The sequence below is a fragment of the Stylophora pistillata genome, chromosome 12 (assembly GCF_964205215.1).
Source record: "Stylophora pistillata chromosome 12, jaStyPist1.2, whole genome shotgun sequence".
In the NCBI taxonomy this organism is placed as follows: domain Eukaryota; kingdom Metazoa; phylum Cnidaria; class Anthozoa; order Scleractinia; family Pocilloporidae; genus Stylophora; species Stylophora pistillata.
Window position 1 is genome coordinate 26,652,661 of NC_142530.1, and position 26,141 is coordinate 26,678,801.

General features: G+C 37.5%; 2 protein-coding genes across 6 annotated transcripts; one reads left to right on the forward strand and one right to left on the reverse strand.

The window, feature by feature from the left end:
- Window positions 1-347: 347 nt before the first annotated feature.
- LOC111340901 (growth factor receptor-bound protein 14) lies at window positions 348-17,153 on the reverse strand. Its single transcript, XM_022947825.2, has 16 exons — window positions 17,004-17,153; window positions 16,100-16,327; window positions 15,758-15,791; window positions 15,139-15,668; window positions 13,329-13,491; window positions 12,824-12,945; window positions 12,587-12,676; window positions 11,662-11,802; window positions 11,056-11,166; window positions 10,784-10,879; window positions 6,849-6,938; window positions 3,538-3,681; window positions 3,245-3,302; window positions 2,932-3,022; window positions 1,704-1,797; window positions 348-1,222 (listed from the first exon to the last, which is right to left on the reverse strand). Exons 2-16 carry the CDS (start codon window positions 16,208-16,210, stop codon window positions 1,076-1,078), a joined length of 2,022 nt encoding a protein of 673 aa, XP_022803560.2. The 5' UTR covers window positions 16,211-16,327; window positions 17,004-17,153; the 3' UTR covers window positions 348-1,075.
- LOC111340912 (lanC-like protein 2) lies at window positions 10,806-25,140 on the forward strand. Of its 5 annotated transcripts, none has more exons than XR_015994332.1 (10): window positions 10,806-10,937; window positions 17,206-17,321; window positions 19,379-19,499; window positions 20,019-20,171; window positions 21,986-22,203; window positions 23,054-23,194; window positions 23,557-23,739; window positions 23,854-24,030; window positions 24,311-24,513; window positions 24,783-25,140. XR_015994332.1 is itself a non-coding variant. In XM_022947834.2 (10 exons), the coding sequence occupies exons 2-10, from the start codon at window positions 17,238-17,240 to the stop codon at window positions 24,854-24,856; spliced, it is 1,224 nt and encodes a 407-aa protein (XP_022803569.2). In that variant the 5' UTR covers window positions 10,807-10,937; window positions 17,206-17,237; the 3' UTR covers window positions 24,857-25,140. The 5 variants fall into 5 exon arrangements, 4 of the variants coding, with proteins under 4 accessions (XP_022803569.2, XP_022803586.2, XP_088598211.1 ...); XM_022947834.2 differs by having other exon boundaries at window positions 10,807-10,937; window positions 24,311-24,383; XM_022947851.2 differs by having other exon boundaries at window positions 10,807-10,937; window positions 23,995-24,030; window positions 24,311-24,383.
- The last annotated feature ends 1,001 nt before the right edge of the window (window positions 25,141-26,141 follow it).

The following is a 26,141-nucleotide window of genomic DNA, read 5'->3' on the forward strand; positions in this document are numbered from 1 at the left end:
TGCGAATGGAGAAGAGTTGAGATATACTAATAATTTGATATCAGACATGAAGTAAAACATAGGTCTGGAAGGCAGGGGGTGTGGGGGGGGGGGGGGAAGAGTTGACATCACGATTAGGTTTCACTGAGCTGATTTTTCAGTAAGTTTTTCTTTTCTATCCCGGAAAGATTTTCGCGAAACGAATTCTCACTGTGGTAACTGTAACAAACTGATTGAAATTACTTTCCATGATTTATCTGAAAAAAATTACGATAAGCCGAGTTTTGAAGTTTTGAACGCCTGGTTAGGTTACAAAAGGATCACAATAATATCTCACTAAGCACACAACACAAACTACATGCGGAATATCAATAGGACTGAGAACATTTTAATTCTTTATATCATCACCTTTGATAAAACTATTTACAAGTCTTTCATTCATCTTCGCGTGGTGCATCTGAATTAAAAGGTTTCACTATATATATCATCCATTCATATCCATGGTCATATTCGCGAGGTGCATCTGAATTAAAAGGTTTCACTAAATATATCATCCATGCATATCCAGTCATTTTGTTTCATTTAAAAGGATGTAAATTGCGTATTTTTTACATTTCAAAGATCTTTTGTCAACGAATTTTTTATATTTCTTCGTGCGTAACTTCTACCGTAAGAAGAAAAGTTTGTTCCTCTATCAAGTGGAAGGAGTCAAAATGGTATCAATGTAGTAACAGATAAGAAAACCGAAAAGGGATGTGAAATTGTCGTGCTTGGTTATTATTTAATCTACAAGAGGGCGAAACGATTAGAAACTGAATCGATTAAAAGCGAAAACATTCCCCATACTTTACGTAGATGACTGTGGTACTCAGTTTACAATTTACATGCTTAGCAGCAGTAAACAGTGCTAATTAAAATCATTATGTTCAATCGAATTGATTTCATTGTTTCGCTTTGGCTATTCATGTCAAATCCTGAAATCTTGAAGTCGAAAGTGACACGTCACAGTTCGAAGAGAGTACAGTGTGTTTCCAACGTGTTTTTGAAAGACCACGTGATCTACCACAGGACAACTAACAGGTCGCAGTTTGTCCCATTATCCTGATTTGGGGCACGGTGTGCGCAGGGCCAGAGTAACGCCATTGATTGGTTTCTGTTGGTAAAAGTAAATCAGTTGACGCAAGGTCTCAAATGCTGGTCCCTTGCCAAGACTAAAGAACGTTGTGCTTCCCTGGCCGATGTCCTGAAATAAGACGAGTTATAACTCTATTAGGTTTTAATCATCACATGACGTAATTAAAAATATTACGTCTGTATATTTCACCAGATTGATCGATAACAGGTAAGATCACAGAGAGAATAAACTTGAGTTCTATTGCCAGCTGGTTTGGATGATCATGTTTAAATAATTCAAATCCAATGTACTCGACTATTTACGAAGCTTCGCTGCGGCCTCTTCACAACTCACCGACGAAGTAAGTTACAATTTCAGCTCAAATAATGAAAAAAGTTTCCTCCGCAGTAAAATAAGACAACTAACTACTAGCCTGGTTGCTTTGACCGGCTTAAACAAAAGACTGTTTTAAAACTTTTCTCACATCCTGCAAGCTCTTTTCCGTTGAGGCTGTACAGACACACTCACAATAGGTTATTGTAGTGTGTACAGGGACTATTAGTAACAGATATCGATCAAAATCAGTTTTTATACTATAGCAAATACAAACCTCAACAAGCTGACAGTGGTAGACTTTTCTGTTCATGCAAAACGTTAACACAAACACGCCGGGAACGCTGCTGCTTTCGCGCACAAGGAACAACCTGTAGTTGAAAAAGATAACGAGGCACTCATTGCTTTGTCCACTCAAAGTATGGATTTGAAACTGTTAACCCATAGCCTAAAATGGCTAATTAAAGTCGGCTTTCAACCAAAGTCATCATATTCAGAATTAATGTAGGTGCTCATTAGAAATGAGCGCGTATATTAATTTAAATTTCAAGTCTCAGTCAGCGAAAAATACTTCCAAAATGGATTTTACACGCAAAATTGAGATGTCAAATGTCACCGAGATAAATTCATCGAGAAATGATTTTCCAAATATTCTGCTTCAATTTGTTTTCACTCTTTCGTTTATTTTCACATTACTCCTTTTCTAAGAGAACTCCACTGGTTACCAGTGCGTTTGCGTGTAGATTTTAAGATTCTCCTTGTCACATTTAAGATACTTCACGATGTTGCGCCCAGCTATCTTAAGGATCTAGTCTCTGTCTTGCCGGACTCACATTATCAACTACGCCGTAACAATAATGGTATATTGTTAGAAAGACCTCGGCTAAGAACGAAGAAGACTATGGAAGATCGCGAGTTTTCAATAGCTGCCCCTTCTTATGGAACAGTCTTCCTCTGCCAATAAGACAGGAAACATCAATCAACTCCTTCAAACGCTCTGTTAAAACATATTTATTTAAAAAGGCTTTTAGTTAGATTATTTATTCATTTAATTTAATATTGAGATTTTTAAAAAATTCTATGTTTTACTAATTACTCTGGAAATTTTTAAACTGTAAATATTGTAATTTTATCGAGTTTAACAATTAATATTTTAATGCGCTTTTGAGTATTTTTATAGAAAAAGCGCATTATAAGTATTAAATATTATTATTGTTATTCCCGCAACTTTAAAGAATACGTAATTATCGTGGTTACCGACCGATACATTTACATTTACATTTTACATTTATATAGCGCAGACTTCTATGTGGATATATTCAGTCGCGCTTAACACTATCCGCGTAAGGTTGAGATCGGACGTCAGCATTATTATCAGGCGCCTCTGGCAGCCGCTTCAGTCCATGTAGCGATCTCACCTTCCCACCCATCCCACCCCGAGCGATCAACGAGGCAGTACCAGGACAACAAGGCTTCCAAAGAGTATTACTTGTAATATTCCTTACCCGTCGTCTATTCCTGCAGCAACAAGCAAGTGCAGCGAGTGTTCTCTTGTTATTCTCCCGTGAAACCATGGTTCATTGACAAAATGGTGCCCTGAAAAGAAGAGATTCAATCCTACTCAACATTTTAATAATCAAGATTGCGATCAGATGTAACTGATCATAAAACTAGAACTTCAGTCTTCGTCAGTTTCAATAAAAGTGTGTAAAACCAGTTGTTTGTCGTTAAGCTTTGGATAAAAACGACCAATACAATATAAGCGAAAGTAAAAATGTCGGCACCAATAAGACAAAGCAACACTCATGCTAAACATACCGGAGGTAACGGTGTGGTTTGGGATGAAATGTTCAGATGACATGCGTTTACTTAGTTTCTGTGAAAAACAAAAACAAATTAACAGTTAAAACTTTATATTACAGTCTGGATAGAGTGGGTCTCTGGGCCTCTGTAATCGACGAAGAGTTTAGTGGCCGGCAAAATTGCTTCACGTTATATTCACAGTTTCTTTTTTAACAAAAGATCACTGCGATAAGTCGCATTAAGTCGAAAGAAAACATGAAAAATAAGAAAAAATTTGCGAATGACAAAGAATAAAATTTGACACGTACTGCGTTGTTTCTTATGTTAGCCAGTTGTTGGATTTCGTTTAAATCCGTAATGACTTTTCCTCTTTCACCGGTAAAATCCATTGGAACTCGTCCCTCTCTTGTGGTTTCTTTCATGCCTTCGTCTTCCTTCTCGCTTGAAACGTCCTACAAATCAAAACGATGCTTATTAATTCCTTATTTTCTCAGTATTCTTAGCCACAGGAATTGCTAATCCGAAATAGGATGTTACCTCATGTACTTAAAATCTGTTCCCTCGGGGACACAGCAAAATTTGTTCTAAAAGAGTCCCGGGTTGCGCAGGCAGAAAATATCCTACGAAAAATCCAAGACGTTTCAATTCTAAAGGAAAAGTTTCGTCACGGTGAGGTTACATTCTAATGTTAGTCGTTCCGGGGCAGAGTAACAATTTCCGCCCTTATCTACTTCCGCAATTAATTTTTGAGATTGGACAATCTCGGCGATTGAATATTGCTAATAATACTTCTCAGTATCTTAGTGATAGAAGACCATTTGTTACTTGAATTACGACTTACATGTATCATGTATATCATATCTTAGTTGTTAGCTCCAGTTTTTCTGCCTTTAAATTCTTTACTTTTATCAAAATTTAAAATAAATCTAGCTATACCAGTTTTCCTTTTTTATTACAATTTTTTTAAAATTTCAGATTTGATTGTCTCATTATCCATCATGACCCGCGTTATACGACAGTCAGTCAAGCACGTCTCACTTCTCAGTCTTCCTGTCGAACCTTTCGTTCCCTGACACTTGCGGTCCACGCTGGTTCCCAAACAAAACGTCTTGGGAATTCTGATAGCTAGTAAACATCTGCAAAGGGCGCATCAAATCCAGAAAGGTTTTGATTTGAGGAAGTTTGCGCCCCATCTCAGAATCTTTGAAAGTTTTAACAGATCCCAGCTTCTCAAAGTTGTCAGCTTTAACTGATACTGCACTGCTATTAGTAATTGTCGATCATTTCAAAAGTTAACAAAAAACAAAACAAAAAAAACAAAACAAAAACACCTGGAGAACCCTAACGTTCGGCCAAAGAAACACCAAAGGTTTAAACACGTATCTTGGCCAAGAAAATAACCGTAACTCAATTCTCTTAAGTAATTTCCATTCAGTACATTAAAACTGAGATTTTCCATTCACTTAAGGTTCAAACTTTCCTAGCGAGTCATTCCCGTCACCAAAGAGCGATCGCTCGAGAAGAAAATCGAAAGAAAAATATCTAATCATTTCATGAAATCCTGTACTTTGAATACCTAGAGTACAACAATTAAACTACAGAACGATAATAAAAGTATAAAGGCTGATAGTTTCTAAAGAAACTGTTTGGGGCTGCGTCGGTGGGGGTAACGAAATAATTTGAATACATCAACAAAGTTGAAATGGTAAATTGGCCACCGTTACGATTATAAAGGCTGACGTTTCGAGCGTTAGCCCTTCGTCGGAGCGAATTAGAGAATTGATTCTCCAATTCGCTCCAACGAAGGGCTAACGCCGAAACGACAGCCTTTATAATCGTAACGGTGGCCAATTTACCATTTCAACTTTGTTGATATATTTAGATAATAAAAGTATGTTCTATTATAAGAAATCAAAATGAAAAGACTAGGCATAAGGAATTAATCAATAAACCACAAATAATTACCTTGAATAGCACAATTATATATCTCTGACTGGGAGAAAAACGAATTATCAGTTCTCGCAAGTTTTCTTCGGAAAGAAATTTAAGCCAACGAGCGATCAAAACAAAGCCTTCTGTCTTTGTCCGTATTATCTGCACAGGACATCAAAAGATACTAAAAGAAAAGTTTTCCAACATTTCTAGGGCTTAGTGCCTATTATATGTGAACACCGCGGCAATATTTGGAGGGAAATACCTCAAACATAACGTCATTTTCATTTCAAAACAAGCGGGATATGACATGAAACCTTGCTCCAGCTTATTCAATTCCAATATATTGAAGATATTTATACATTTTAGCGTGAGAAACATCAATTTCACCGCATAGTCTTCGTTGTTTTCTTTACTTAACTACAGATTTCGTTTTATTTGATTAAAACTCGCTTAAGTTTAAAACGCTTTAAATAATGGCAGAGCAAAAAGAAAACCCGGCAAGATTTCGGCACAGCCCAGCTCAACCTCATACTTCATTATGCATACAGTTTTCAATAATCAAAACAATAGCGAAAACAATACATTGCCTTTTGGGCTACAGCTTTATTAGAGAAAAGTATGGGATTAGACGGATAAATATTTCCAAAAAGCGTTGTCAAAGACTACGCATGAAAGAAAACAACACCTGATCTAAAGGTTTGCAACCAGACACTGATCTCATTAGTATCGTCCGTGTCAACACCACTGTTGTAATATTTGTTATTGGAAGGAAGATCACTCGCGAGCGCTAATTTAGAATAAGAATTCACGTTTCTGTTGAGCTATTTACTTCTTAATAAGGCTAATTTTAGCCATTTATTGCGTCCAAAAAACTAATCTCAGGTGTGGTGCCTGTTCAGTGTGCGTGCTTGCAAGAGTTACTAATGTAAACGAAGACTTTCTAGGCCATTTGACAACAAAATCACTTGTCCAAAACGTTAACTAGCTACCCTATGGAGAAGGGAAGACCAAGGATGGAAACCATATCAGTTTACGATTTCTAACAGCTTTTACCGACTAATTGAGCACAGAGATCTCTTTAATAAGAGTTTACAATGACTAGAATGGTATGAAATGCAATTTTATTGAAGTATCACAATAATGTATTAATAAACACTGCAATCTTTGCAGCAACTCCTTAGGGAATTACTACCCGCAGCTTGAAGAAAAAGCCATATATTTACCGTGTAATCAATACTACTATGTGCAGCAATGCGGACAGGCTGAATCATATTCTCTGATACTGGACTGGTAATTTAAGACATTCGTCAACCCATAGTTAGTTAGGGACTGTGGTCAACCCATCTTTTACTTGTTTAATTTCTTAAGGCTAAATCTGTACTTGCATAAAGCCGAGAAGATAACAATGCTTGTTCGCTGATTAAAAGCCGCGGCAAATAAGCTGCTTATTAAAAAGAACTACATCTTAATTAAAGACTACTTTGACATTGGGCCATTTCCAAAACAATAAAATGTGTTAAACTCAAATTGGAGTTTTAAAAAAGACCTTACACGTTAAGCGCAATGTACATTTAGCGAATACAAGGAAGCTGAACTAGAGTCAGATTTTTTTAATTAGTCTTGCAGACGTCGTAAAGGAAAGTTATGATCGTTTCAAAATACTTCTGACAAACAGACAACTTACCTGACTTTCCGAACTCTGTTCACGGTACTTCGTTAGCTTGGCAAACTTTCGTATCATGTCGTCGTAATTTTGGCGGAGTTGAGGTCCAAACTAAGAGAAATCATTGTAGAAGTTCGTGTTAGGGCCTGTCTAGTAAATTTCCTTTGATGTCTATCTGTTACACTCCATTAACCTCCAAACAATAATATATATTTATACACTGTCCTTTTCTTTCCTTTTTTTATAATTTGCATGTTTCAGGTTATGCTTGAATTGATTCTACCACTATTCTGGAGTTTCAATAACTGCTTGCTTGTAATAACATACAACACCAACATCTAAAACTACACAGAAAGACTAAAAACTGCACAATGAGATTTTCTTGGAGTGGGACAGTCATCAGCTATGTTGAAGACATTCGAACGACAATTATCGTGGATCTTGCCAAATAATGCAGAAATTCTTAGCTCAAGAAAATTATCTGAAAATATCTCAGTTTCTTATCTTAAGAGGAAAAACGATAAGTTGAGAAAGAGTTTGGAGGGTCCAATAAATATCTTGAAGTAACGAGGGGTAAATGAGTTCATACGTCATACTCCTGACGTAGGAGGGTGACCAGCGAGCAAAGCTGTCTCGCGACAGATAAGGAAACACTAACAACAGGCACGATAGGATAATGACCGGATTAAGGAGTGTAGAATTAAATCTGTTTTCATAACTTCTCTCTAACAGACAACTGTAAATGAAAACTACGACACACACGTGGTGAACACTGACTAATAAACATTATAAACGTTTTGATGGCGCCGTCTACTTGTACCTTAAGTCTGTGCAAATCGAAACACGCCTTTTTAAACTCAGATTTGTGAATTTTACTGAAAACAAAGAACTACAAGAGAACGAAGCTATCGCCGTAGAAAGTAACGGCAACATCAAAAGATGTCCCATAAGCAGGTTACAGTACCTTACTTATCCACTGAAACCTGCAGTTTAATTTATCTACATGTTAGGGAGTAGTCATCCTTACTTTCAGAGGTTTGCCCGCCTAGTCTCTGAAGACAGCTACGAGCAGATAAACAGGGCTGGCCTGCGACGTTTTGCACGAGAGAGAAAGAGCTACGAAACTTTAAGACAGAACCGATAGTAAAGTCGAAAAGGCACGACCCTGTGGAATAATGAACTAAACGCCTCGAACAGGCTTCGCATAAAACTGACATCATGGCTAGAAAGAAAACTGTATTTAAAGTTCCTCCGAGATTCCCCTCTCTTATAGAGCCTATATCCTACACACATTAAGCTTTCAGAGTAATAATCACCAAAACAGAGAACAGAGTAACAGAAGAGCTGTGTTATCTTTTAAAATCACTAAAATCCATTGCTACCTTTAGCCGAAAGCTTCTTCGACTGTGATCGGCAACTTCCATAGTGCTTGTACACAACTTCACCAAACACTCGAATGTAATGAGTATGCCAACACAGACTACACTGGTATACAAATTGTGAGTGGATCGACTTGAGGTACAGAGAATTATAAGAGGTCTGTTTAACACGGAAAGTCGGCAAGTAAACCTATATGACGTCGCGTGATGAAAATAGATGGAAAGTTCAATGAGAGGTCACCTTATCATCATTCCACTCACATTTTCATGCGGGAAATGGACAGAACTTCACGAGGCACCGACAGCAAGTAAACTGACCGATTGCGCGCCGCAGCAGTAACCTTCAATAAGGACGTTAGTGGTTTCCCGCACACTCAGTAATCAATAAAACAGTGCCATTTGTTTGTTTGGAGAAGAAAGGAAGTTCTAATAATCATCCTCGAAAGCCGAATAACGTGACCGAACAAGATTCTTCCTGCGGCGAGGTGGGAGGAGAGACTCCCACATAAACGTGTCTAAATAACAGAGCGGCCATAAACGTGTCTAAATAACAAAGCGGCCAGACAGAATTTTTAATGTCTTATTTCGACGAGAGCAAAATACGGACCACATTTCGCCTTAAAGAAGAATCGGTGTCTCTCCAGGTTTGCTAGAGAGCGACATTACACGGGAGGCAAAAAAGGAAAAGAAAAAAAAAAAAGAAAATAAGTAAAGACAACCAAATCTTGACAAACATTCCAGTTCCTGTTTATTGTGCTGCCATGGAGTCTCTCCAACAGTGGCGACTGAAATGTAACACGTAACGCCCTAGATAGCATTATATGTCTTACGTCACTCATGAGGAAGCTCAGCTCAGGCTACAAAAGTCTTTTATCTCGTCCGACAACATTGAGAAAGTTTTACTCAGCCTAATTAGATTAATTTTGAACTCCAACTGGCCGTGAGTGTGACAGCTGAAGCCGGCGCCATTACAATTAGTTCCCTCTACTAACCCTTGTAGCAAAGTATTGAGGAGAAAAAAAGGCAACTACGCCTATAAATGAGCGAAAAGTACCATTTTCACCATAAAAGGATAAAATCGACTTTATTTCTGTCCCTTCTCTTTATTTAGACAAAACAACGCTTCAGTGAACTTAAAAGGAGACATGCAAAATAACCTGGCGCAGCCACAAGAGTTTCCGCTTCCGTAACAGTCGGACCAAGTATTGGTCTATTGCTTTATTTACATGACCGCAATTTGAGTGTTGCAAGAGTGATGCTAAACTTATCTAAAAACAAAATATGCTAATAGTGCTCTAATATTTCTCAAACTGAAGCTTAGTTCACAGCACCTTCATTTGATAAAAACAATACTTCAAGGATACACATCACGGATCTTCAGACTCAAGGAAATATTCTTGGTAATTAAGGGAAGCTCAAGTCCGATTGAAGACATTATATTTTGTTGTGATTAAGTCTTTTGTCTCTAAGAGATCGCAGCTCAATTGAAAAAAAAAAAGAAAATTCTATCGCTTTAATACCTCTGTGCATGTGTTACAAACATGATCAATTTCGCTTCTTAAAACAAATTATGTTCAATTCCCAATTCAGTTTCGGACACTTTCGACCCAGTTCAACGATCAACCAGCACTGTCGTATCACACTGCTCTCTGAGAGCCTGTTTGGTGATATTTGAACCGTTTAAAACTTTTATTCTCACACAGAGGGTAATACAATGAAATCGCCTAAAATAGAACTGCTGCTCACTTCTTTTAGAATGAGATGACATCCTCCAATAATAAAACAAATTCGGTCAAAGTTATGTCTTAGAGTACAGGCATCAAACTTTGTACACAAAAGAAAACTCAGTAGCTTCCAAGATTTGTTTGCCGTGTAGCACTGAAAATAGCTGTACGTGTTATTGGCAGACAATCAAGATTTCTATGCACAAATTTCTTTAAAGAAAAAAAAAAGAAACACGTGTGGTTCACCTTATGAGTGTAAAACCGACCTGTAGCCACCAAGCAGAAAGATATCCGGCCTCAATTCACGGCTAAGTAATCATCTCGCGTGTTTTTCCCCAAAGGAAGAATTTCTCATGTTGCTCAAAAAATGTTGTTCATCTGCTAATAATCTGTTTAACTCATCCCAACGAGACCGATGACCCATGCAATAACTTCAATTTCAATGTGTCAACCAAATAAGCGCCGCCGATGTCGTGTGACATTTCAGCCTTCCATGGAACACAGTTTATCGTACACCGTCCAGATCAGTGAGAAAGAGAGAATCAGCCAGACTAGTCTTGTCATATAGCTCCACTGCTCTTGAAAATGAAGTTTGCAGTGCGAATAACTTGTCCCTCGATATCGAAATCGTTGACATGATTATGTTTCTTTTCGTCCTCTGCCTGCTTTGTCAACGACTTTGAAATTGATCTTAGTTAAGTGTTGACGCCATCTTTCATCATATGACAAAAAAGGAGCGTCATAGTTTAGAAATTGAGTTTAAACGGATCGTTACTACGGGCTACATTGGGTCAAAGTACAAACACAACTAATAATTTGCACGCAACATTTGTAACAAAATAATGTTACCAACCTTAGCTATTCTGACAGCCATCATCCAACTCATCATTGTTTTCTCATCATCAGTGGAAAGACACTTCAGCTCCTTCAACTCTCGGGCTCTGTGCGGCTGGCAGGAAAGTGCAACAAAGGAAAAGTTTACAGAGCATGGCTAGGGGGTGGGGAGGGTAAGTCCTACAGCACTGTACTATTTCTTGTTTGGTTTCGTTGCTTGGAGCCACTAAAGCCCTTCATTAAGGTAACTTATCTCACAGAGATTTAATGATGTTAATTAATCATACATACCACAATACAAAAACAGAACTCTGCTGGCGCTTTATGAGACTTTTTAGGATTTATAATGTTGTACAAGTTTGCTCCATCAAATTGAACATAGCATTCCAAATCTTTAGAGGCCTGAAAGAAGAAATGGAAAAAATAGTAGGTTGCGGTAGAATATGCAAAAACAAGTTGTGGCAAACAGGTAACAAAAAAAATCTGAAAATATTCCCAAGAGTTTTTGCTAACCCAGTTTGGAATGGACAATTTTCCAAAAAAAATACAGACTTCTGATACATTTTGCAGAAAATTTCAGCCACACCAAGTTTATCGTCAACAAATTAATAAAATGAAAAAAACTTAATCTTTACATTTATAATTACTTAAAATACAGCTTTAATAATTCTGACTACTGGTTGAAAAACAAATAATCCACAAAAATAAAAAGCATGGTCTCATGAAAAGTAAAAAGGGAAGAATTGTAAAGTTTTTCAAAGAACATCCCTTCATTAATTTTGGGGTTTGCTGGGAGAAGACTTTCTACCAAGATATTGAACAATGATTTTTCAAATGATGAGTTGAGATATTATATTAAAGTTTAAACAGGCAATGCTTTCAATATGTGAGTGATACCTTTGACTTTCCTTTACTGGAAGAATAAAGCCCTGATCCTCTCAGGAAGAAGAATTTCTTGCTCCATGACTTCTTTCCAAAATCCTTGCAATGTAAAATCCCCTCTATTTCTGGAACTCTGGTACAGGTACTGAAGAGTTTCTATGGGAAAACAAAAAGGAATCCAAGAGTGGGTTTCTTCACATTTGTTTTATCTGGATAAAGCACTATAGTTTATGTGTACTGTAGCCCAATATTTGTGCTAGTTTTACTCACTACTAAGTAAACAACCTTAAATCAATTCAGCCTTGACCTGTTCAAGTTGTATGATTTTTATCTTTACCTGATGATTCATTGGTTCATATTTACTGATTATCACAGATCATTTACAATAATGGTCAGGTTGCCCTCTGCTCAATTTTTCTACCATTTTTTTATTTCACTCATTTAAAGATTACACGTCACCCTACATAATAAGAAGTTAGTTAGCTAAATGGATACAGGTACACACCAGGACCGGGTTGTTCAAAGCTGTGTTAAGATAACCCAGGGTTAGTGTGAAATTTGATTTCAGATCTGAAAGCTCTGAAAGAAAATTCAGCTTAATTTCATTTGTCTACAATTTGATGATGGAATGTCCTAAAAAAACTAGGAAAAATTATCCCAAAATGGCTTTTGATTAGAGAAATTTAGAAACCTGGATTAAAATTTAACCCTGGGTTAGAGCTAATCGGCCTTTGAACAACTGGGCCCAGTACAATATATATACAAGCAACTGAAAAATCACTGGAGGTATTGGTAATATGCAAAAAAAAAAGTATTTGATACACTTAAAACTGAAAATAAATCAAATTACTACTGCAACAGAAGTTTGAAACTGTCTACTCAATGCAACGGTGCAGTCTGGAATAATATTTGTGTACAAGAAATACAGAACAGTATCTACCTGTTGTAAGATTGTCTTTGCCTTCTGTGCTTTCTCTGTGACTGCTTTGTCTGAACTCTCAGAGTCCAACAAATGTGATGGAAAATAATTCTGTAAATAGTTGAACATAAGTTCCATTTCTAATTGACAGTTTTTGTATAAGGTGGTGAGAGCTTGGGGGCTTAGTGTAATAAAACGTTTTGATTTTTTTCTAGTAATAATCCTATATGTGGTTATATTAAATAGAAGTCAACTTACAGTTGTGTGTGCGAAGAAATGGTACTTTCTAGGGTCTTTTCTAAACATCAACTTGTTGTTTGAACTTGGTGCCCATGTTTTCAATATGGACATCAAATTTTCATGATCCTCTAAGGTTCGCTCTGGATAACAGAGAAAAAAAAACATAGAGTTCAGCAAGGCTCAAAAATTATCAGCTTTAACTATATTGAATTCATTGGGACCTGCAAGACATTTGATAGCTAGCAATAAAATGGCCAAACACTGTGTTGGTAAATCTGACCAGTGATATCTGAAACAACCCACTCCTCAGAACTTGTTACTGGTCATCATAAAAAGGCACCAGAGGGATGACTCTGATATTACAAGAATTGTTTTTAGAAATTTTTTATTAATCTATCTATTGACCAACATTAATTTTGGCATAGGTATTTATAATAAATTATTCACCATTATTATTCATTTCAGTAATTTTTTAAATCATACTTGGGAGAGAATTAACACGAGCAGACTTGATGTAACTTACCAATGCCTAGGTCCGTCAGATATTCTGTCAGCACCCATTGAGGATCATCCTCAACTTTGTTTAACATTGTTAACCTGTAACAGGCTTCACGAGCCTTCATGGAGGATGAAACTTCCAATCCAACAGGATTGCCATCCTCATCAAAAACTACCACTGTTACATGCTGTAATAAAATAAAAACATGGAAAACTTGCTGCTAATTAACTTAACTGGATAAGTGGAGAGTGGGTAACTGGGGTATTCATATGCATAACCAGTCCATAAGTAGAATATAACCATCATGGCTGGTAAATTCCTAAAACAAGGCCACAGAACCCCATTTCAGGCATCCTCCAACATAAGACTTTCTCAAAGTTGTTCGCTTGGTTTTCTGTTCTGGTGTGGTAGGACTCGCATGAACGACTTTTAACCCTTGCAGTGTGCCAAATTTACAGGAGGAATTTTCCTCCTGTAATTTTATCCAATCAGAAGCAGCCTTATCAAACCGCACCTCAATCAAACAGATCATGCGTGCAAGATCTTGAAACATGAAACCTGTCTGGGTAAAATTTGCTTCGAGTGTTTAGCTTCGCTGTTTGTTTATGTATATTTTGCCATTTTTAATTTTTATAGTTTGTTGTGTTTTCTTAAAATAGGCATATTACTCTTCACAGTTTCAAATCACTTTGATTAGCTAATAATGCGAGATCCAGCCAAACTACATAGTCGTGAAAATTTCAAAGGCGAGAAATTTACTTTAATACGTCACTGTTGAGCTCTTTTCTTCAGTATTTGCGAGTTAAGGCTCTGTCTGCGTACAGGCATCTCTTGTCTCGAGAAGAGGTTTTAGATCTGGGTCAGCACTAGTCACTTCTTCTCCAGTTGACAAAGCTAAATCTGATTCACTTGCAAATAAAGCTTTTCTCTTTGTTGAAGCTCCTTGCCTAATCACACCTTGTTCGGGTACCTCAGCTCTTTCAGCTTTTGTTAAGCGCTTTACCCTGACAGAGCTTTGCAAATTGCTTCCTAGACTTCCTTTTGGTCCAGAAAAGTTAGCCCTAACTTGAAAATTTTTCTTTGTCTGCGTTTCGTTGCATTGCGAGCAGTTTCGGCAAATTTAATAGTTCCCAATTCGTTGTCTCGCGGAAAAACATCTCCTAGAAGAAGCTCCAGACTTTGACAAGTTTTGGTCTTCTGTTTCCCTGAAAACAACTTTCTCCGTAACTCTGGATTTTCTTCAAATGTTTTCCGGTACAGCAACCCGAATAAAAGTTTTAGTTGGTGTAGTTTCCTCCTCTATTACCAAACCATTGAACAATTTTGCAAGGTGCAAAAAGTATGTTAACAGTTTGACAGGCAGCGCTTGCAGAAGTTTGCACCAAAATGACGTCCCTTGATGTGAAACTCTGCAAGGGAAACAAGTCGCACTTTCGCTCGCTTGCACTTTGCGCTTACTGTCGTGCTACGCACTCAGAAGCGCGACTTGTGAGCAAGTCTACCTCCAACAATGATTGGATCAATAAAAGGAGAGAAAAGTAGGTGGATGGATAAAATATTTGGGATCACACTGCACTGACCTTTTAAATAAAAAAAACAACTCCTACATTCAGCTATATACTGCCTGTACCACATTATCTGTTGCCAAGGATTCTAAGCAGTTAAAGGATGTAAATTCTAAATAACATATTTTATCTGGTTTTACCTGATATGGATAACACTCCATTTAGTCAAGAATGAAGAATAAAAGGGGAAAGAGTCTTGAGAAAAAATGACAATGAAATTAAAAAACAAATGCAACTTGATATAATGACTATAATTTCAAACTAGTCACCTGCATTTTATGTTTTTCTTGTTTTGTGTGTTGCTGACTGCAGGGCATTATTCCGTTTGTCGTAGCACCAGACTTTGCAGGATTGTGTCTATTAAAACCAAGTTCACTGGGCCCAACATAATGATTAGGCTGCGCTTTGACATGGGGAGCTGCATTGTGATTGGGTGTGGCATTCTTCTGAGCTGAAGCAGTAACTGAACTTTCATCGACTCGTTTGAAACTTCCATGCAACTCTACACTAAGGGCAACCTCTTTGGAAGCACCCTTATGACTACTCCTATTTGGTGGAGTGGAGTACTGGTTTTCCTGTGTCCTGTTTATAGAGCCAGAGTTTGAATTAAGTGATTGTTGGGGGAAAGTACGAGTTGAACTGACTGCTCTTTCCATTGGGCTCTTGTTATGAGTTTGATTGATGATACTGGTCGTTGTTCTGTGTGAAGATGATCTTTGATGAGGAATAAGACACTGATACTCATCATCATCATCAAACTCATCTGTGTCAGCTAGCAAGGACTCCAAATGTACATCAACTGTAATGAAGAAAACAGAATCACATTTTTTTTAACTTACTAGGACATCTATGATCAAGCACATTTCTAGTGAAACGTCCAACACTTACAATTTTGATTGTCTTCCACTTCACTGGTAACAGCCTACAATTTAAAAAAAAAAATAGTTTAACTCATGACAATAAGGAGCAAAAGAGTATCCTTTATTTCACCACTGAGCAAATGTAAGACAAAATTCAAATCAAATACATGTGAGATCATGATATATTTATTAAGTAGTATTGACCCACTAGGTCTGGATTTATTCCACTTGAGGAGCTATCGGTAACACATACTGAGTATCATATAACTTTCCTGGCTAACATCTAGTTAAACCTAAAAGACCACTGAGGATATGACTGACCACAAGGAATCTTGGACAGAATGAAGTAAGGCTTTGAACTAGTACTAACCTTTCCGCCAGTTTCTGTGACACATGCATCCAATTCACCAATTAAGCTTCCCAAATTTTCCAAAACACCATTGATATCTGTTGGATCCTTGCTATCACCTGCAGAGGCCATTATCTACTGTTCCAGGGAATTATAAATTGAAGTAGGAGCATTATGCAAGTGCAATGTTCTTTGAGAATTGACCCAGAGCTTAATTCCCCTTTGTCACTCACTGGGTAATCACATGACCTGTGAAAATACGCACAGGAAAAACAAAGTAAACATTGAATGTCACATTAAATGTTTTTTCTGCAAATGTCTGTGATTGCTATTACAGAATCTTACTAGGAAAAAGTTACCCTTAAAGGTTTTATTGCAGTTAAAATAAAGTCTGGTCTGTAATCAAGATAAAAAGTTTGAAAAGACAATCTGATCTTACATTATAATATAAGTAATGATTACTGATGGAGGAGATCAGATGTTACCACATGTTAAAAGTAAATACGAAATAGTTGAAAAATCAACTGTACAAAATTGCATTGTGTATAACACATTCGTCAGTGGTCGACAAACCCCATTTTTGTAAGCTTAATCGAATAATAACATTCTAAGACCCATGACACATTTTGAGCCGCAAAATTAACTAGAGATGAAAGGACACTGAATCGTTACAAATGTAACGCTTTCATTCACTTTAGGTTACTCAGGCAAAGCAAACCATTCTTTCAGATACGTTTAAAACTCATCTCTTACTGCACATAAATGCATAACAAGATATGTCTTCGATCTGTAACAGATGTGATGTTAAGTAAGATAAAAATCTTCAATTTGAGGATTGTCGCCACAGAAACACAGCCAGCAAAATCTTCTCTACCTTGACTGAGCGTATGGAATCTAGAATTTTTCCATTTCAGTCACTACGTACCTTTGCAATCAGGATAATATCACTCGAAAAGAAAAATTTTCTAACACAAAACCCGTCACTCGACCACATTCAGGCAAATATTTATTTTCTTTCCGGTGATCTTTGATAGTAATTTGACACAAGTTAGCCCGCGTTTTACAACTTGTCAGCGGTGACCCGACTAAATACTATCATCCACTCTATCTGCTTTTTTTTTTTCAAGCAACGCCTGGTAGATTTCCATCAAAACAAGGGATGTCGAGCTCAGAGAGGAGGTATTTTGCGAACACATTTGAGGATTATGACGGAAAGACAATTTTGCAGCGTTCTGATGGCAAGGTAGGTAAATATGACATGGAATATTGGCTTACCAAAAAAAAAAAAAGAGTTCCGAAGAAATAGTAAAATTCCCATTGTGAAAGTCAGCATTAACTACTGTGCTACAAATGTACCAAAAAGGTTGGCGATTATAATGGGCAAGAGTTCCATAAAACCCCTGTGGTGTATTAGTAGAGACTGAGTAGTATTGGTTCCAGTCTCCCCCTACGTTTGTTGTGAGGTTGTCAAATAATGCCATGTGCTTGTGAGTTGTAAAGATATTGAAACCTTTTCCCTCGTTGAATAAGCTTCAGTGGCGACGAGGATTCCCAAAACCCATGCGTGGGCTTTAAAGGCAACTCTGTCCAGCGTAGAGCTATTCGGAAATACGTTCGAGAAGTCCAAACGACTACATTTCACTGAAGAAAGTGTCGGGAGAATGGCAGGCAGACCTCCTTTCAACGAGTTCGACGCTGAAACCGAAGACATCGAGAGTTATTTGGAGCGTCTTCAAGAGTACTTCACGGCTTATGACATCAATGATGATGAGGATAACGCAGCCAAACGTAGGGCGATCTTACTGACGTCGATTGGGAGCACTTCGTACAGAGTATTGAAAGATTTAGCGTTCCCGGATGCCCCCAACACGAAAACATTCGATTAGCTGGCGACACTCCTTCGTGGACATTTTAGGCCTACGCGTTTGACGGTAGCAGAAAGATATCGGTTCCACTCAGCTTGTCAAAAACCAAGTCAGTCAATCTCTGAGTATATGCGAACTTAAAAAAAACTCGCAGGGACGTGCGAATTCACAAATGAGCAACTGAATGAAAGTTTACGCGATCGATTTATTTGTGGATTGCACTCGGAACAAATCAAGCAGAAACTTTTATCGCGAAACTTTACGTTCCAAGAGGCGGTGGACACTGCTATTGCACAAGAAGCTGCACACAAGGACGTTCGTAATCTTGGAGGTTCACACGGAGAAGAATCCGACGAGCGTGTCAACAAAGTCCAGCGTGACAATTTTCTGTCACGCAGTCTCGGGGCAAGACCAAGTGGACATCGCGGTGCAAACGCCCGAGGCGGAACAAAACCGAAAAGGTGTAATCGTTGCGGTCTAACGAATCACACACAGGAGCATTGTAGATACAAAACCGCAGAGTGTTATAAATGTCATAAAATGGGTCACTTACAATCGGAATGTCGTAGCACGGGGCCTTCTTACAGAAAAGGGGTAGAAAATCAGCACGTCCGCCACACAGATCAGGATCCAGAGGGAACTGAAGATGAATTCCTCGGTGCTATTCTCGGCGTAAATGAATCGTCCCAGGCTAAAATACAGGGCTCAGAGATCTCAACCCCCGCTATTAAGGTCCCAGTCAGGATTGAGGATGTTGAAGTTCTTGGAGGTTCCATGGGCTATTCCGGTCAGGTCGGATATTTCCGGACAACCCCAGGTACCACCTGATACCCAAGAAGGTGTATCAGCTGAAACAGATTCAGCTCAGGATCAAAAGCAGGACGTAACACCGGCAGTAACTGCGGAGGCACCAGCGACGGCCCCTCCCCAGTTCGTGGAAGCGGCCCCCACCCAGTTTCGCCGATCTTCCAGGGGGCGAAGAGCTCCAGATAGACTAATAGAGTCTATCTGAAGTAACGCTGGGACTTCCGTACATTTAACTGTTGTCATCAGACATTTCTAGTTAATGTTGGAGTTTTTACATGGACTGTTTGAACTATGTTCTCGGACCCATTTCTTCGTTGTTATTTCCGTGGTAGCTCGGTCCAAGAAAGGGGGAGATGTGGTGTATTTGTAGAGACTGAGTAGTATTGGTTCCAGTCTCCCCCTACGTTTGTTGTGAGGTTGTCAAGTAATGCCATGTGCTCGTGAGTTGTAAAGATATTGAAACCTTTTCCCTCGTTGGATACGCTTCAACCCCCAACATTAATTATGCATAGAGTGTTGCAAAGAAACCTTTATATTTAGTCTTTATGAAATGAATGCATAATTAATGTATGGGGCTATATGGAACTCTTTCCTTTTCTTGCTTGAACTAATCTTTTCTTGTCAGTAGATTAGTGAGCCTTTTTACTCAAGGATAAGAGGTGAAGCTCGAAAACTGTTGAAAAAATGTGAGGAAGGTTTTGAGCGCAGCAAAGATGATCGTGATTGTTCTGTCTACACAGGTGCTGCAGGTGAGTTAAAGTATTACATTGCAATGCAAAATATTAAATTTATTACACGACTCGGGCAGTCAGAGGGCCAATAACTAAAATCAACCAATCAAAATGCTCTACTGCCGGTCAATATTCTCTAAGTATTGGACCGGGCACTGTCCCGAATGGTCCCGAATGATACCGCACTTGTGTCCCTTTGAACTTCAGTCGTATAATAAATCTCTTATTAACCAAGCTTGCTCGGGACTGTACTGGAAGAATATCGGCCCTCGGTCTTTTTTGTACGGACCGAGGGCAGCGAGGTCCGTACTGTCAAGACCTCGGGCCGATATTCTCCCAGTACGGCCCTCGCGCTTGGTTAATAAGATATATATATTTTGTACATGTGAAAGTAGGATAACAGTTAACGCGTATAACTCCTTGAGGAATTATGCATATGACTGTAAAAAATTCATAACTACTTGTTGGCAAAATGTACGTACAGATATGTGATAAAGAGAAAAAGTTCCATTATCAGTTTCTGTTTTCTTTTTGTAGGTATGGCCCTTCTTTACATGCATTTGTCAAACACTCTTTTCAAGGAAGAGGATAGTGGAAAGCAGGAATGTCTAAAGAATGCTTTGAAAATCCTTGAACATAGCCAGCATAGTCTAAGAGGGAAGAGGGTGACATTTATTTGTGGAGATTCAGGTGAGATCTATCAATGGAAAGAATATTTGATCTGTTCATTTAGAAGTCGATTTAAACCTCATTTATTTCTGTGCAATCAAACTCCTAACAAAATGATTTTGAATTCTGACAGTTTGTGGTTAGATTTACCATAGGTTGTGAAGTCAGTTTCAGCTCTGATCATTAGTAGTAGAGTCAAGTGCACCATGTATCACTGACCATAATTACCTCTGTTATCACTCAAAGTTATCCCTGATGAGTTTGACTAATGGTCGTGGGTCGTGGGTACAAGTCGTGGGTCGTGGGTCGTGGGTGTGGGTGTGGGTAAAAGTCGTGGGTGTGGTTAATACTTAATAATAAAAATAACCATTTAAAATATTAAATATAATAGTACATAAATTTTATACAACCCTGTCATTCATTAATTTAACTGTTCTTTCTTCTAGTTATTTTATTTTGTTTATTCAATTTACCCTACTTTACATCTATTTTTATCTGTTATCTCACTGTCAATGAAATTAGTTTCAGTTTTGCGACGCATTCCGAGATCTCGTTTGATAACAAAGGGAAGAGAGATAAATCTTGCAATTACACACTGTGTACACTTTTTTCAAGCTGTGCGGTCTGCGGTCTGAGTTCTGCGTTTTCGAGGTCTGTGTTAACGAGACACCCAAGTTGCTTTGTACAATTGTACCAAAAATGATTTCATATAGTAGAAGTACTATAACGTTAAAATTGCGACAGCGCTCGTGAATTCTATATTTGCAGCTAAAGTCAGGGGCCAAGGAACAGAAATTCCAAGATCTCGTCTGACAACATCAATGACAAAAGAATGATAGATAAATCTGGTAATTACATACTGTCTACACAAAGGAAAACTGATTGTGCACAAGTCGACTGACTCAAAAGGCACACACATAACCTCTGCCAGACTGGTAACTCGACAGTGGAGAATCGTAAACACGATATTAGCTGTGGTCACACTACAGGGTTTTGTCCTAGGGAAACTTGACTTGTTGACAGTTTCCCTAGGGAAACTCAAATTTGCAAGTGTGACCAATTTTTCCCTAAGTAAATTACCTCGGGAAAGTTTTATCGTCTGGGGTTTGAAAACCGCAAGAGAACAAAAGAATGTCCTGTGGATTTCTCTTGACAACTACCCTTGAAAGCAGAAAAAGGGAAAAATCAAATCCCAGAGTAGCCGACCAATGGACGCTCGTCAGCAATCGCGCTGGTGACAGATCCGGAATTATCATGTTGTGAAACTAATTTAATGTAATTACAAGATTTATCTCTCTTCCCGTCACGAAACTGAAACTAATTTCATTGACAGTGAGATAACAGATAAAAATAGACGTAAAGTAGGGTAAATTGAATAAACAAAATAAAATAACTAGAAGAAAGAACAGTTAAATTAATGAATGACAGTGTTGTATAAAATTTATGTATTATTATATTTAATATTTTAAATGGTTATTTTTATTATTAAGTATTAACTACACCCACGACTTTTACCCACACCCACACCCACACCCACGACTTGTACCCACGACCCACGACCATTAGTCAAACTCATCCCTGACCAAATTGGATTAGGTACCACTGTGAGTGCAGAAAAATAACCTCCTTCCCAGGGTCCCTCCTGTCCCCAATCCACTAGGATGAGGGATAGAGGGGTCAGGGGAGAAGAGAGATGGTGGGTTCACTTTAAATAGTGGTAAATTAAATTCAATCTTGTTGATGTGAAGTAATACTGATAATTAATTATTAGTAATGATCTATATTAAGCAACCAGGGGGAAAAGATTATTTTCTATTTGATTTCTATCTAATTAGGTGTCCTCTCTATGCTGACTGTTCTTTATTCAAAGATGGGTCTGAAAGACAAGAGTGAGAAATGTTTCTCCAAGCTATTAAGTCTGTCAGATAATGTGTGCAGAGATCATTCTCTTCCTGATGAGGTGCTTTATGGTCGAGCAGGGTACTTATTTTCATTGCTGTTTGTGCAAAAGCACTTGGGAGAAGAGAAAATTAGTGCCAGTACAATTAACCAGGTGATTAGTTTATAAACTTCTCAGTTTTTTTTGTGATCCTAGAAATGATATCATTGTAGAGGAGATACATGAACTACACGTATCTAAGATTAATTGCATAAGTAGGGCTCTCTACTGCGAGGATCGTGCATCATACGTATCTATAACCGCAGTTCAAAATATATGAACTTCATTTATTCATCGTATCTGATTAATGCCTTAATAATAGACAACTGGCGTATCTTAGAAGTTTCTGGACACTGAAGCCTCAAAATTATTTGAATGGGTTATAAGACTGAAATAACTGTCACAAATTGCACTAGTCAGAGTAATTACTAAACATCTTTTCACTTCACATGGACTCTCATCAATAGTATTCTTCTGTTAGGCTAGGCAGATCGATTGAATATTGTCTGCACTCATTGTATCTATATTTACCTGCTCATTTTGTTGTAAGAGTCGACTGAACTTTTGTCAACTTTAAAACTTTAAAGTATGTAATTTACCTTTTTTTGAAGTACAACTGTAAGCCTTATTGGCCACACTCACAGATAGGGCTTTTTAGGGCCAAGGAAAACAATTAGACAATTAAATACTCCAAAAGTGATGAATATGAATTTGTAGTGAACTGCCATGTAACCCAATCAGCCACCTTTTTACAGAGTTGGGCAAAAGAGTTGAACTTAGGGAAAGGAAAAAATCTAGCAATGTAGGATACTAGACTAACCAATCAAAGTAAAAGTCAGGCCCCTCAACCACTCTGCTTGACAACCTCATTTTAGTAAAGTCATGAATAAATGAAATAGAGTGTTAGTAATATCCATAATTTTGAGAAAAAAGTATATTCTAATGAATTGTCATGACATTGTAGGTCTGTCAAGCTATTTTAGATTCTGGTGAAAGGCTTGCAAAGCATGAGAGGAGCAGATCACCCTTAATGTACACATGGCACGACAAACATTATGTTGGTGCAGCACATGGTATTGTTGGAATCCTGTTCATGTTACTGCAAGTGAGCATGACTTTGCCTCCTAGAATTACACTATTGTTGCTATGATGGTGATCTCATAATTTTTTCCTGAAATCCATTTAATCAACTTAATTCTCTCTACAATGGCCAGCTTGGAAACAGAGGAAAGTGCCATTGTAGAGGCATTCCAGGGAGGGAGGGACATATCAAAAGTGAAATGACAGCTGTTTTTTTTTCTTTTTTCTAAAGGTATATAACTTTTTTCTTTTTAACAATGCTTATATTGGGTATGGTTATGTAGCACAATCTGCCCATAATCTTTATAACACGAAACTAAGAATTGATGTTAAGATAAAAAATATTCAAAAATTAATTTGGATATTGATCTTTTTACGAATTGCAAGACTTTGTCAACCCATTCAGTAAAATCTAACTTGGGAAACATCGAGAGCTGTGTTGAGTTTCTTATGTCAGAGCAGTTTTCATCTGGTAACTTTCCCTCCTCTCTTGAGAATGACACTGATAAGCTTATCCACTGGTGCCATGGAGCTCCTGGGGCAGTCCACCTTATGGTCAAAGCATACCAGGTAAATTCATCTCAATTGACCTCAACTGTTTGTTTTTGTTTTTTTTTTAACCTAATTATATCAAGTTATTGAAACTATCTTGCTACACTTGAGGGTGCAAATTATTACCAACAGGTCTTTGGAAAAGACAAGTACTTGAGTGCAGCTGTTAAGTGTGGAGATGTAATTTGGAGGCGAGGTTTACTAAAGAAAGGCTATGGCATATGCCATGGTGTAGCAGGGAATGCTTATGCTTTTTTGTGTTTATACAAGCAGACTGGAGATTCTAGGTACCTCCACCACGCCCTGAAGGTAGGTTGCAGCTTTGAACACTACTGATTGGTGTGAGGTACAAATTTATTATAAAAGAACAGGCAGGAATGCTGGTAAAGCTTGTGATTTTTGAAGACCAGTTCACCATCAACAAGGACTCTATAGGGCTGGTATAGTGTTCTCTAAGGCCAGTTTCAATTGACAAAAAAATTTCAACTGCATGCAAACACTGTTATTCAGGTTTGACCCACAGTGACCTGGCCACATAACTTGTACAAGGCAAAAATTGTTTTAATTACTGTTAATACTTTTGTTTTAGTTTGCAGAATGGTGTTTTGATTATGGTGAACATGGTTGTCGCACTCCAGACCGCCCTTACTCATTGTTTGAGGGTAGGTTAACATGAGTTGCATCTACATGTATCATTCAGATAGATTATTGCTGCTAGGTTTGTTCCTCTGCACCCTTCATAAATGTACTTACATGTGATGTGGTGGGACTGGAGAACAACTGGACAGTAAGGTATTTATCCATTCATGGTAATTGCCCTTAGAATATAATAGTCTTGGAGGCATGGATTGGATTCTCTATGAATCTTGGTTTGACAAAGCAGAATTAAGTAAATTAATGAGAAGTGTATACTGTCTACTTTTGATGACGGAAGATTAGTACCAGACCAATTGACCTTCCATTTTAGACCTTGAAAGGTACGTAATTTGGGAAATCAAAAATCCAATTAGTTTTTAATAACATTTCTTATTCATTTTGGAGTTAATAATCTGTTTTTCCAGGGATGGCTGGCACAGTTTACTTCTTAGCTGATATACTGGAACCTCACTCGTCAAAGTTCCCAGCATTTGAGTGAAGAGAAATTACTTTGTGTTTACTCATAAGAGTAACCGTGTTAAGTTGCTGACATATACACAAATATCTGTTCCTAAGAAGACAACATTGTCAGCTTGAGCATCAGATAGATAATAATAATTTATCTTAAATCAAAAGTATTTGTGCTATTTTTCCATGTAATGGAATTAGTGTTCACTGAGAAATGTAAATATTTAAGGTAAATTATTTGGCTTTAGTTTTTGTTGAATTTTTATTCACTCCATGGGTGAGAATTTTAAAATAAAGGTAGTTTTACATTCAGTATTTTTCTTGACTGTTATTGTTCTGACAACTGGACTACCCTTGACTATTAGTTCCATGGGTTAATACATGATAACCAAAATAGCAGCACATACAACATTTTAAACCACAAATTAGAGACTCATTATTCCACAGTGACTATGAAAGGATTTGTTCCTGTTTGTCTCTCTTAAGCTGGAAGAGAGTTAAAATCCACCCTGTGCTGGGACTGTAATATTTGTGCATCTATTAACGAAATTAATATGTCTACAAATAACATATCAAGCAACAGAGAGAGCCAGTAAAATAATTTTACTTTATATATATGATAGGTTTATTCAATATCATCAATATCATTGGTTCAAAAGCGGGCTATGCGCATTATTTTTCCTCTTTGCTCATATAATGAGGCCTTGGTTGAATCAGGCCTGACTAAACTTTCAGATCGCTGCCAGAAACTAGTTGATAAACTATTTAAGAATGTTTTACAGAATGAACAGAACAAGTTCCATGAACTTCTTCCTGCTCGCAACACATGTACCTTTAACCTAAGAATCCAGTTTTTAAGACGAACAGGTTTTGTAATAGTTTTATTACCTTAAATGCCTTAAGGCTTGAACGGTTTTAAATAACCATTTTTTAGAACATATATTTAGTGTCCTTATTGCTGTTTTAATACATTTAGTCTATTTAACATATTTATCAATGTTTAAAATTTGTAAATAATCATATAATTCAACTTTTGGTTGCAAATCGGTTAATAATAAACTATCTATCTATCTAGTTCTGGCAATACAAGTATTGAAAAATGACTGATTTACATGCATACTAAATAATAGTAGATAGTAAATATGCAAACATGTATTACAATGTGACATATACATATATATATATATATATATATATATATTTACAATCAAAGGTATCTTAATAAATTAAAAATGAGGTAATATACACTATTTATTGTCTAAAAAGCATAGATGGAATAAAGCTACACTTGAAATGCTCGGTACATACTGCTGCGA